The sequence below is a fragment of the Lampetra fluviatilis genome, chromosome 52, assembly GCF_964198595.1.
Source record: "Lampetra fluviatilis chromosome 52, kcLamFluv1.1, whole genome shotgun sequence".
Classification (NCBI taxonomy): Eukaryota; Metazoa; Chordata; class Hyperoartia; order Petromyzontiformes; family Petromyzontidae; genus Lampetra; species Lampetra fluviatilis.
The window spans coordinates 4,710,812-4,724,022 of NC_136326.1; the positions used below are offsets into that span (position 1 = coordinate 4,710,812).

The 13,211-nt window shown below is 51.0% G+C and overlaps 1 protein-coding gene across 1 annotated transcript in view; it reads left to right on the forward strand.

The window, feature by feature from the left end:
• LOC144949015 (ryanodine receptor 2-like) overlaps positions 1 to 13,211 on the forward strand; it is a 260,188-nt gene that overhangs the window by 64,302 nt on the left and 182,675 nt on the right. The window contains exons 40-49 of the mRNA XM_078878800.1: positions 96 to 207; positions 1,092 to 1,238; positions 1,702 to 1,975; positions 2,868 to 2,982; positions 5,180 to 5,318; positions 5,877 to 5,980; positions 7,154 to 7,289; positions 7,638 to 7,824; positions 8,944 to 8,994; positions 12,649 to 12,763. Coding sequence (XP_078734926.1) covers positions 96 to 207; positions 1,092 to 1,238; positions 1,702 to 1,975; positions 2,868 to 2,982; positions 5,180 to 5,318; positions 5,877 to 5,980; positions 7,154 to 7,289; positions 7,638 to 7,824; positions 8,944 to 8,994; positions 12,649 to 12,763 — 1,380 coding nt within the window. The remainder of the gene's footprint in view (positions 1 to 95; positions 208 to 1,091; positions 1,239 to 1,701; positions 1,976 to 2,867; positions 2,983 to 5,179; positions 5,319 to 5,876; positions 5,981 to 7,153; positions 7,290 to 7,637; positions 7,825 to 8,943; positions 8,995 to 12,648; positions 12,764 to 13,211) is intronic.

Consider the following 13,211-nt stretch of genomic DNA (forward strand, 5'->3'; position numbering starts at 1 on the left):
TGTGAGTCGTGCTGGCATTAATAGGTGGTCGCTCACAGCACTTGCCCCAAGTCTGTTAAAGACTTTATGGGGGATCTTTTGTTTTTGTTGTGCAGGTCAACATGCTGGTCAGCTTCAAGAACATTGCGGAGGATGAGGAGAGCCCATGTCCTGATGAGGTTCAGGAGAAACTGGAGAATTTCCATCATGATCTGCTGCTGCATTGCGGTGAGGGCATCCTCTGTTGTATACGGAATATACCATCTATGGGTAGTGAAGATGCCAGGACATGGAATATACCATCTGTGTTGAGTGAATCTGCTAGGATATGGAGTATATACACTCTGTGGATAGTAAATATGCCAGGATATCATGATGATCATAATGATGATGATCACGATTATCATCATTATCATCATCGATGCTTTATATTAATTCCATGCCCATGGCAGGGGACTCCCGGTGGCAGTTGTCCCTGTGAGGCAGAATGTGAATGCAGCACCGGCCTGCAAGTGGCCATTGCTATGTGACTTTGCCCAATGAAGCACTTTGCGAGTAGTTGGAAACAAATAAAAAAAATTGGAGCATGATGTCGTGGTCCAAATCAAGCGACCCCCGCTTTCAACACAGCCCGGGGGAAGTCTTCGTCCAGCAGCGGATCGGAAATTATATTATATGGCTGCGATGGTGGCGAGATTTTAACTACCTCGCAGGGGATACAGGAGGTCGTAGGTTCGATCCTGACCCTGACACCTGCTCTATATTTGGAGTTTGCGTGTCTCTCTCCAGGTGGTCGCGTGGATTTTTCACCGGGTCCTCCGGTTTTGCCCCTCGCATTTAGAATCAATGTGCGTGTATGGTATTTGGCTGCTATAAAAAAAATCCATGTGATAAGCCTCTTCCTTGAGCTATCATTTGTGGCTAGGTCGCTTCTGAAAAAGAGCGATATAGCTCAGTGGGCCTTACCTTGTAAAATAAAAACATCGTTTAGTTTCATTGATCGTAGTGTTGTTGCAAAGGTGAATGTAGCGGTGGTAATAGTGGTAGCACTCGTGGTGGAGATGCCGATGATGACGATGACGACGACGATGACATCGGCGCTGCTTGGCCAGGCTTTGAGCTTGAGGTGGAGGAGGAGGAGGAAGGGGAGGCTGACCCGTCGTGGCGCGGGAAGCTGATGTCCCTGGTGGAGCGCGTGAAGAACCTGCGCAAGGCCAAGGAGGAGGATAAGCCTCAAGACGAGGAGGAGAAGAAGCCGTGTGAGTTTCGGGGCGGATGGCAACGCCCACAGGCCCAAGCCTCGCGTGCAGACACACGTTATCTCCTGCGAATTCACCGTAAACGTTCTCCACGTAATATTGACGGCCGTGTGTCCCGTCTCTTTCTTTCTCCATCCCCCCCCCCCCTATACAAATCTCCTCTTCTCCCAACCAATTCCTATCCCTTCCACCGCTCTCCTTCTCCACCTTGCTCTCTGGTCTCCTCCTCTTGTACACACTCCCCTCCACTTCCCTGCCCTCTACCCCTTCCTCTTCACTACTCCTCTACTCTGATCCCTACCCCCACTCACCTCCTCTCCCCCCACTCACTGTCTCTCCCCCACTCACCACCTCTCCCCCCACTCACCTCTCCCCCCACTCACCTCCTTTTACCCCCACCTCTCTCCTGTCCCACCCCACCATCTCCCCCCTCCTCCTCCCTCTCCTCCACCTCGCCCCCCAGCCACGTTGCACGAGCTCATCTCGACGGTGATGATCCACTGGGCGCAGGAGTCGCGCGTGGCCGACCCCGAGCTGGTGCGCGCCATGTTCGGCCTGCTCCACCGGCAGTACGACGGCATCGGCGAGCTGATGCGCGCGCTGCCCAAGACGTACACCATCAGCGGCAACTCCATCGAGGACACGCTCGACCTTCTCGCCTCGCTCGGGCAGATCCGCTCGCTGCTGCGCGTGCGCATGGGCAAGGAGGAGGAGCAGCTCATGATCCGCGGCATTGGGTGATGCAGCACGGGGATTTGATGGGGTTTCATATAAAAAAAAATGTATTTATGATTGTCCGATTGTTAGAACAGCCGTTGTTAACGTTGATAGCCGTGGTCACGTGTTCAATCTGTTTAGGCTACTTACTATACAGGGATTCCTGCACTTGTGAACTATTCGACGTACGAACTTTCAGAGATACGAACAAACGTGTCCGTGTGTCCAGTTGCCTGTTCGAACCGACAGTCGCAATAGATGGCATCTACATCTGCAGAACGTGAAGAACCAGTGGCATCTGCATCTACAGGAGATTATACAACTTTTAAAGCCATTCCCCGTGTTTAGTGTACATGCTGCACAACACGTTTGGAATCGACAGGAGTAAAGTTGGACTTGAACAAATCGACTTACGAACAGAACTCTCGAACCTAACTTGTTCGTAAGTAGAGGAGTCCCTGCACTGTCTTCTGCTGCTGCCTGTCTCAGCCCTGGAGGTTGGTAATTATTCTCACGCGATGCATCCCCTGGAATCCGCCTGCTAAGTCCCGGATCAGGTGTGGGCGCCACCACGAGCGGTGTGAAATTACAAAGTAGGGGAGCGGTAGTGGAGCGATTGGTGCACTGCGCCACGAAGCCGGCCACCCGAGTTCGATTCCCGGTCTCGTCCACCAACACCAGTGACTGTTATCTGAACTAGTCCTGGGCCTCCCCTAGGTCGACTCAGCCTCAAATGAGTACCTGGTGCGGTGTGTAAACATCGCCAGTGGGAAGACAATTGCCGCCAGGCGTGATGCTGGCCACCCACACCCTCGTGTGCCGTGCCGGCCTTCACAGGTGCTAGCCAACGGCACTTGCCCCGACAGTCTGTTTTCATTTACAATTAACGAGTCTCCCTCCTGGCGCGTGCAGCAACATCATGAACAACAAGCTGTTCTACCAGCACCCCAACCTGATGCGAGCCCTGGGGATGCACGAGACGGTCATGGAGGTGATGGTGAACGTGCTGAGTGGAGGCGAGGGTCAGGTGAGCGTTTGTTTCCCATCCAGGTTTTTGTTGAGTTTCATGCTTTCAAGAACAAAGGTCGCAATGCCGTGCCACGGTATGGCTCCTTTAAAGGCCAACCATCGGCGACAATCGTTGACGGAAATAATCCCAGCGCCATTTTGCATGATGAACTTCTTTCGCGCCGTATGTAGCCAACCGTGCTAAACGGAGGTGCGGGAAAACATATAGCTAACCAAATCTGGACTAATCTAATCAGTCGCTCCGCCTAGTGGACGAATGGGATGTCAGCCTCCAATCAGGTCGTGCAGAGAGGTCACGTGACTGCCCAAGGTTATGTGTTCTGTACACCAATCGGAGGCTCAGGTCTCCTTTTCAGGATAGTCTTGCCAAGTTTGCTCAGTCGGGGGCGATTTTACGCTGTGATCACGGTTAAAAAAATAAAAACCACAGTGAGAATAATCCAAAAGTTAGAAGCGTTTGAACGTGAAACTCAACCCTAATACTTTTCCTATGTCCAAATACTTTTTGAGTTCTTTAGGTCTCAATGCAAAACGACAGCACTTGGCCTTCCCGAGGCGGTGACGCTGCCTGGCGGTAGGGCGCTCGTCGCTTGTTGCAGAGGTTCGCGGTTCGAATGTGGCGGCCGCCCTGGTTAATACTGCGCTGTGTGTTAACCGCTAGAATACTACTGGTTCTTTAGGTAAAGTCACGTAGAAAGAAAAATAAATTAAATAATAGCATACCACGATCGATTTCAACACAAGCAATCATCATCAGGTACGGATGAAAGAGAAAACAAACCTAGTAAAGTTAGAAATATAATGCAATACAACACAGAGAGTCGGCTAACATAACAGTCAACACCCTACCTGGTTGATTACGTTCTTCCAAAGATTGCTACATTTGAGAGAGAGACAAAACACAGACACGGAGACACACAGACAGACACACAAGCAGAGAGAGAGAACACAGAGACACACAGAGAGAGACACACACATAGGCACACAGAGAAACAACACCTCTGCGTCGAGGCTTTAAATATTACTATTGCACGAAGTCTGCTTCACTCACAGTGGACGGTAAAGATTCCCTGGCATCGTTCGCAAGAGTAGGCCGCCGTGTGCCGGCGTTGCGGTCCAAATTTTGCCCAATTCGAACATTAATAACTTTGGGGTTTACTCACAGCAGCAATCACCGCCCCCTGCTGGCAGACTCGTGCCCCGGGTCACTCTCGCAAATGAGACTCATAAACCATCACCCAAAACTCCGCTCATCCTCACAGCAGCTTTTGGCTAGCCGTCGAACAAGGACGGTCGCAGCGTCGTGCGCTTTCAGACGTTCTTCTGTGGCTGTCTGGAATGCTCTTCCGATATCTAGGTAGTCGCTGGAGCTATGCACTTTGAAATCTAGATTGAAAACTTAATTTCTTTAGAACTGATTTTTGTGTTCAGTTTTTTTAGTCCTTCCCCCGCACCTCCGATTAGCACGGTTGGCTACGTACGGTGCGAAATAAAGTTCAACATGCATACATGCAGAATCTTTTTTCAGAATGTGAATATTATCCTGGAGGAATCCGATGAGCCGTAAAGATATTTGTCACAGATGTCCAGTAGGGGTGGGTAAGAACGTTGCAACACCAAACAAGACATACTGGCCCCTAGAGTTCTCACTCGGTTACACACAAGAACACTTGTAACTCCTTTTCTTGCTGTGGATTTCACACCTGATGATAATTGCTTGTGTTGCAGTCAAAACGTCATGAGAATTTCTATTGTTTTATATGTTTATTCTTATATTGTTTCCCTTCTATGTGCCTTTACCGAAAAAACCACGAATATGAATCCCTGGAGTCACGAAAGCTTGAAATCAAAACTTGTAACTCCGTTCACTTGGAGGACTTCCTCACAATTCTGACTAATTGCCCGATGAAGCTGGTTTTTGTAAGCGCCCCGCGAAACGTCGTACTCGAATTGTAAACACCGTTGGGTTTATTCTCCAACACGCAACCGGTGTGCTGAAGTAGTTCCCAATTGGTCACGTTTTTTTTGTGTACGTGACAAAACCTTTAGCAATTGGCTGTGTCGGGTGGTGGCGAGTTATAATGACACGTTTATATGTACACGATCTAGCCCAAAAAAACAAAAAAAATCCTGTATCAAGATAACTTGATTGTTGATGTGCCCCCTCCTCCGCCCCCCGCCCCCCCCCCCCACAGGAGATCACCTTCCCTAAGATGGTGGCGAACTGCTGTCGATTCCTCTGCTACTTCTGCCGCATCAGCCGGCAGAACCAGAAGTCCATGTTTGAGCACCTGAGCTACCTGCTGGAGAACAGCAGCTTCGGTCTGGGCAACGGTGAGCCGCTCCCGTTGGCGTGTACCCGTCAACCAATCTCCGGGCCCGCGTTCAGCGTTCGCGACGACAATGACATATAAAACTTAAAACTGCACTACGAAGCAATTTTTATTTATTTTATCAGGTCAGGCCCACTGAGCCGACGTAGCTGCTGTTTCAGAAGCGACCTGGCCACAAATGAGAGCTCCACGCAAGTGACTCATCACGTGGACATTTATAGCAGCCAAATACTCTGGAGCTTGCATGTCTCTCTATCCCCGTGGTCACGTGGATTCTTCCTCCGGTTCCCTCCGGTTTTTATCTCCATGTTTATAATCAACATCACGCGTTTAGAGTGTTTGTCTGCTATACATTTCCACATGATGATAAGCCACTTCGTTAAGCAATCATTTGTGATAGCCAGGTCGCTTCTGAAAAAGTGCTTTATTTAGCTCAACAGGGCCTTACCTGGTTAAAATAAAAATGGTTTAGTCTTTAAGTTTAGCTTTGTCGTGCCGCCTGGCTAACCCCAACCCCCCGCCCCCCTACCTCCCCTCCACCCCCGGCGTTCCATTGCAGCGTCGTTTGGAATCAAGGGCTCGACGCCCCTGGATGTGGCGGCGGCGTCCGTGATGGACAACAACGAACTCGCTCTCGCCTTGACGGAACCCGACCTGGAGAAGGTAAGTGTGGCGCCCAATGCGCATTGCCACGTGCCGACCAACGGCACATTGCCACGTGCCGACCAATGGCGCATTGCCACGTGACACCCAACGGCACATTGCCACGTGACACCCAACGGCACATTCCCACGTGACACCCAACGACGCATTGCCACGTGACATCCAACGGCACATTGCCACGTGACACCCAACGGCACATTGCCACGTGACACCCAATGGCGCATTGCCACGTGCCACCCAATGGTACATTGCCACGTGCCGACCAACGGCACATTGCCACGTGCCGGAAGGCTGTAGACTCTCTGGAAGCTTGCACGGTGGACGGCCTGAAGGCAACGGCGGGAAATCCATCGCTGTACTGCACTACTATGCTCCCACGTCTACGCTCCCGCGACTTTCACCTGCCCGCACTGACCAGCTTGGCAATGTGTTGTCATTGCAACTCGCACGATGCGGGGATGCCCTCATCCAGCAGTGGATTGAGAAAGGGATGTAAATTTGTATTATTATTATTATACCACATTGCAAAGTGCAGTCCCTAACTATGAGTCCATGAATTTGGCTACCTTCTCTTTCTGTCCTCTGCAGAAGCCCATTCGTCACAGAAGTTAATACAGTATATGACTCTACTCGTGTGTGCTAGGTGGGACCCACTGTTAAGTTGAGTGGCCTTGTCACCTCAGTCCAGTTTGTGTCCACGATTGTGGAGCACCCAATGTGTAAATAATGAGAGAAAGAAATCCATCGACACAGAAGCGCAGTGCAGGCCGGACTAACACGTGGACACGCGCTCGTAAGAGAACACTCCGTCTTTTGCGCTCTGCGCAAAAAAACCCATGAGCGGTCCCTGAAGCGATGCATCGAGGCTGTTGAGGATGCTGGGTGGTAATCATAAATACCCCTGACTAAACAGACACGAGCAAAAGTTTTCTTCAAAATCTAGGTTGAAACCTAATTTCTTTCGGACTGCTTTTTGTGTTTTAGTTTGTTGTGCCTCCCCCCCACCTCCCCGCACTTCCGATTTTCATGGTTGGCCACACGCGGTGCTAAAGAAGTTCAACGCACGTACGTACACACAGAGCGACTGGGCAGCCGCATGCGGCGTCGCGTCATTGCGCCTAACCCACGCACGCCGCGACGCGCGCCTGCGCGTGTCCGTCCTGCGCATGCAAGGTGGTGAAGTACCTGGCAGCTTGCGGCCTGCAGAGCAGCCCCATGCTGCTGGCGCGCGGGTGGCCTGATATCGGCTGGAACCCCATCGAGGGCGAGCGCTTCCTCGACTTCCTCCGCTTCGCCGTCTTCGTCAACGGTGAGGAGTGCCGGCCGGCGTTGGCCGCGGCCTGGGCAGGGTTACCGCCGGTTTTGTACGTAAACAAAAAAAAAGTCTAAACTGTAAAACAGTATTTTGTTTGTTTCTAGATTTGGCCAGGTAAGGCCCCACTTAGCTGTGCATAGGCCTCGGCAAGGTAAAGTCATTTACCCTTTTAACCGGGTAAAAGGGTAAACGTAAAGGGTAAAGGTGTCGACATGCCAAGGGGTAAGGGTAAAGGGTAGGGTAAGGGTAGGCTCGTTGCTTTTTACCTTACCTGCTAAAGTGTAAAAGGTAGGGTAGAGTGATTGTATTGTGGTAGGGTAAAGGTAGGCTCGTTTTTTGCAGGCGAGAGCGTGGAGGAGAATGCCAACGTGGTGGTGCGGCTGCTCATCCGGAGGCCCGAGTGCTTCGGGCCGGCGCTGCGCGGCGAGGGCGGCCAGGGCCTCCTCTTGGCCATCGAGGACGCCATCAAAGTGGCGGAGGAGCCCGACCGCAGCGCCCCGCCCGTGGCAGGCCACAAGCGCGGAGCCCCGTGAGTCGGCCGCGCTGTTACGCGTGTGTTACACGCCGGGCGTTACACTCACACGCGTGCTACACGCCACGTGTCACACTTACACGTGTGTTATGCGCCGGGTGTTACACGCCGCGCGTTACTCTCAAACGCGACGATCCGTTCGTTTTGGCCGCGTCGGGGTGGTGGAGGGCTTTGACCGCACAAACTTGGTGGGATCATTGGGTGGCGGGACCCTAAAATCACCGATGGGTCGTGCACGCATGTCAACGTGTACACGTACAGACACCGTGTCAACACACGCGTACTCGAATACCTCTCACGTGCTGGGCAGTGGTTCGATTGCTGGCCACGGGCTAACATCGGTGGCGAGCGGAATCTGAACTGGTTCTAGCCCCCCTCCTCCGCCCGCCCCCCGAGTACGGTTAAACAACGCCAACACGGCGCGGAAAGACCCTCATCCAGCAGGGGAATTGATAAAGGGGTTGTAAATTATTATTATTATTTGCAAATACAAACAACGGAAATGTTTACGTTACACACGGGGGGGGGGGGGGGGTGGGCAATTTCGACCAATCCAAGCCGAGCCGTGCCCGCAGCCAATCAGCGCAATCAGCGACGGCCATTCATGAGCGTTTGTGCCTCCACGGGCTTTGATAGCATCACGTTATCTGTTTTGGCAGTTGTAACAGCTCTCGTGCAGACTCAGTGACTGTTCTTACTTATTTTTCAACTCACGAGTGAATTCGATGAACAGTTATTCCGGTCAACGGCAGTTTTCGTGGAACGGATCAAAGGCGTCAACCGAGGGAGGGACTACTGCCGTGCTGAGCACGCGACCCGACCCAGAAACCACACGCACACCGATTGGCAGGAGCAAGCGGTTGCTTGCTCCTGCCGCTCACTGGCAAAAGAACCCCCACTTGGCGGAGCTCGAGAGAGAGCCCCCCTGCGGGAGGGTATTTGTGAAACTCGCACAAATGTACATTTACATTGTATCCACACTTTGTGTAAAAAATTGTATTCGCTGTCCAGAACTCCGTAAGCTCCGCCGCCGCTGTTCATGTCACATTTCTGCGTTGTCGTTTTTTTGTTCTTCTTTGTCCCCTGTCTGACATCTGCTGTCTCGCCGGCCTCCAGTAAATCCAGGAGCCGCATCGAAGACTTTGCTCAAAAGAGCAGTGCCATGGGGTAATCATTACGGTCGCACGGTTTTGCATCGGGCGGAGAGTCCTTCCTAACCCTCCCCTCTCGGGAGACTGCATCGTGGGACTGCAAACCCCCCACAGATGCCACCCCCACCAACTCCGCATATATCTCGCGCCACATAAGCAGCTCCTTAGAATGTGATGGCTCCTCGACCGACAGCTTTCCGCCACCCCCATGGAGTACGCAAAATACATCACACTGCTGCTTATGTGGCCTGCGATATTTCACGTGGGCTAGAGTGTTTCACGTGGGCGCTGCAGTTTGTCGTCTCCGTAACCTCCACGGTTAATAATCCCCGCGCGTGTGTGTCCGTGCAAACTAAGTGTGCGTGTGATTGTCACTTTGTCTCCCTTACATTCTTAATACCCCCGGAGGCCCATGTTCAACAGTGAATATCGGCGCGTGATAAACCATCACGCGAACTGCGGTCATCCCCGTGGTTATCGTGTGACGTCGCTTTCGTTTGCGCGAACGCGCGGACAATTATTACGCGTAATCAGATAATTAACAAAATCAGAAAATACCCCCGAAATTTTCCCAAACAATGCGCGTGTGTTCATGTGACGCTCATCCCCAGTAGAGGCCGATCACTGCAACTGCGTTTGAGAACTGAACATGGATGGAGAAAAAACGGCGTCAGCCGTTTCCAAAGCCGCGTTTGCTTGCATGCGGTGTCATTTTCCAAATTCGAATAAATCACACCGCGTGTTTTCTCAATTGGGATCACACACAGCAGCAATCATCACCCCCCCCCCCCTTACTGGCAGCCAGGTGCCGAGTCGCCCTGTGCCACACACAGGGGCAGCTGCCACTGGGGGTGCCCTCTCAAATGCGTTGAGACGACACGTGACGTACAGCACTCCGAGGCTCCCCGGTGTATAACAGGCGCTATATCAAAAACAAATGATTACTTTTGGAAAGTGAACCGTAGTAACTCAGCCCAAGTACAACATCAGAAGTTTATGGTTGTGTTTTCTTTTTTCACTTCACGTAACCTTATTTTGTACGAAAGGGCAATCGCATTTCGAGAGATGCGGAAGGGTATGTGCGGCAGTGAAGTATTGATGGTCTCGTAAAGAACCATGGTTATGGTTTTGGCACCGGGTGATTCAAGAACTCAGCTGATTTTAACCCTGGTGCACATTGCCCGCGATTAGAGCAGTAGACACGTCAGCGAATCGTGTCAGGTCCCCCGTTTCACGAGGGGCTCCTGTGTTGCACAGTTTGGGCAATTTTTTTAGCATTTAGTATTTGGCTTAAACTGAGTTAAACTTTTTTTGTGACCAGGTAAAGAGCCGTGTGAGCTCTTTGTCAGAGGCGACCCGGTCACTCATGGTAGCTCATCGCAGTGGCTCGTCATCATCATCATCATCATCACCACGTGGTAATGTTTTAGTAGCAAATGATAGCTCGACAAAGTGGCCCATCATTTGGACATTTAAATCAGCAAAACAATCTAAATAATCCAGGAGAAAAAATCCACGCGACCACCGCACGGACAGAGAGAGAGAAAACGCGCGGATCTCAAATTTACAACAGGCATCGCCAGGGTCCGGGATGGAACTCGCGAACTCCTGCGTGCCACGCGAGGTCGATAACGTCTCCTCACCACCGCGGCATGCAGGCTCGGAGTGGCCGGAGAAGACCCACGCATGCGAGGAGATAACGCACAATCTCTGGCACAGATAGGGCAGCGACCTATTTTGCTGAACTGTCTCGTCGAGGCACTACATTGATTTCTTCCACCCCGACGCCACGGGGTTGCTGTGGTGAGAAGCTCCCATGGTAGTCACAGGAACTGACGTAGAGCTTCACGTGTGCGATGTTTAAAGTTTGAGAACGCGGCAGTGTATGCCATTCAATTGTGGGGCTCTTTGAGGTCATGACCTTCGTAGCGAGAGACAACACTATTATACGGAGATCTTAAGAGCATTTCATTGGCTTCTAAGTGCCCTTGTAAACGCTTCACCTGTTTCCAAATTTCTTCCAATTCTTCTCTCGGCGGAATCTAGCAGAGATTGCGGTGTTCATTCGGAACGCTTGCAAAGCACGAACTGCCCGTCCTAGAGAACGGCCCGCAGAAAGAGATGTCACAGAACTTCTTGGGAGGTCCCCTTCCAATGGCTTCTTACCCGTTCCGTCAGCTGCTGCACTTTCAAACACACCCTGCCCTAACGACAAGTTTGTTCCATTTTTTTTATGATTCTAAACAATATATAAAAAGTAGTATTTTTCAAAATTAACTTTGTGCACAGTCAGTGGTGACTGGGTCTAGACCATCAACTCGTCACACTTAAGAACCCGGTTTGATCACTATTCAATCTATGCGAGTCTATGGGTCTCTGTGTGAGTCTATGGGTCTCTATGCGAGTCTATGGGTCTCTATGCGAGTCTGTGGGTCTCTAAGTGAGTCTATGTGTCTCTATGCGAGTCTGTGGGTCTCTATCTACGCGAGTCATACGTGACCGAGCCGAGACCATCATCTCGCTTCACTTGAGAACACGGTTGAATCACAGGCAGCCGCTGGAACCTGGTCTGGAACTCAGGGTTCTCGGCTTTGCTGGTTCAGCGTCTCCTGATTCCTGAGTCACCGGGTCACCCCGTCCCCCATGTGAACTTGCATGCTCTATTGTGATTGTCTGCTCACTCGCGTAGCAACAAATCGTTGTTATGCATCTCACCTTTTTTCCTGTAAGACTCAGGCCACGTTTGAGCCGTTTCACATCTAAATTAACAAAACAGCTCGAGAAACTAACGACGAATTGCACTTTGAACTGTTTAACGACTCTATTTAGCGCGCGCGCGTGTGTGTGTGGTGTTGTCCCGTATTCTCATCGCATCCCTTAACAGGTTTCAGTTAAAACCCTCACCCACACTTTCCTCCGTGTAGGGGATTGAATTAATTATGATTTTTTTTGTCGGTTTGTTTAATGCTTGTGTTATTTAAAAAATGTCTTCCTCCCTAAAGTTGTCATTCACTTTCCAGATGTGAAGCAGAGTAGTGTTTGTTCTTATTGTCAAATAACAACATTGTCAAATAACAACAGCTTTGCAATGGAGGCACACGTGTGTGTGTGCATACGAGTGTGTGTGTACGTGTGTGTGCGTACGTGTGTGTGTGTACGTGTGCTTGTGCTTTTTGTGTAGGTGTCATGTGTTTGCGTGTAGGTGTATGCAATTGTGTGTAGTGTGTGTGTAGTGCGTGTGTAGGTAGTCTGTGTGTGTATGTATGCAGTGTGTGTTTATACGTAATGTGTGTGTGTGTACATAGTGTGCGTGTGTACGTAATGTGTATGTAGTGGATGTACGTAATGTGTGTGTACGTAATGTGTACGTAATGTGTGTACACGTGTGTAGTGTGTGTAGGTAGTCTGTGTGTGTACGTAGTGTGTATGGTGTGTGTGCACATAGTGTGTGTACATAGTGTGTGTGTACGTAGTGTGTGTGTAGTGCGTGTGTTGTTAGTATGTATGTGTACATAGTGTGTATGGTGTGTGTGTACATAGTGTGTGTGTGTACATAGTGTTTGTGTGTACGTAGTGTGTGTGTGTATGCAGTGTGTGTGTTTATGTGCGTAGTGTGTGTGTGTAGTGCGTGTGAATGTAACGTCGGTGATGACGATGCAATGTTGCCCAGGGTCAGCACGGAGGAGGAGGAGGTGGGGAAGAGGTCGTTCCACATCGGCCACGCCATCCTCTCCTTCTACTCGGCCCTCATCGATCTGCTCGGACGCTGCGCACCAGAGATGCACGTGCGTGAGCCGCGGTCATTTTAACAATGCAAGATGTTCAGGGGGGGGGGGTGGGGGGTCCCGGACCATTTGGGGCTTCAGAGCACCGATCCGGCACGGCCCGTGATCCTCGGTTCGATGACAGGCAGAGACGGCCAGAGTTGAGCCAAGTTTTCAAGTGCAGCGAATTGACGGGACCTTCAATCGTTTCATTAACCCTTTCCCATTCCGATGACGTACGCACGTGTACGTCATCGTTTTTTTTTCAAACTTGACAAAATTTGGACCATGACGCGAAGCACATAGTGGCCTACTCGTGCGAAAGATGCCACAGGATCTTCAACGTCCACCGTAAGGCTGAAGCACAGTCATCTGACCCTTGACCCCATCTGGCCACCTCCTTAATTACGTGCCCAACCCTTTTACCGTTCTGTGACGTCTTGCAAGTTGCAGGATCACCTCTGAATCT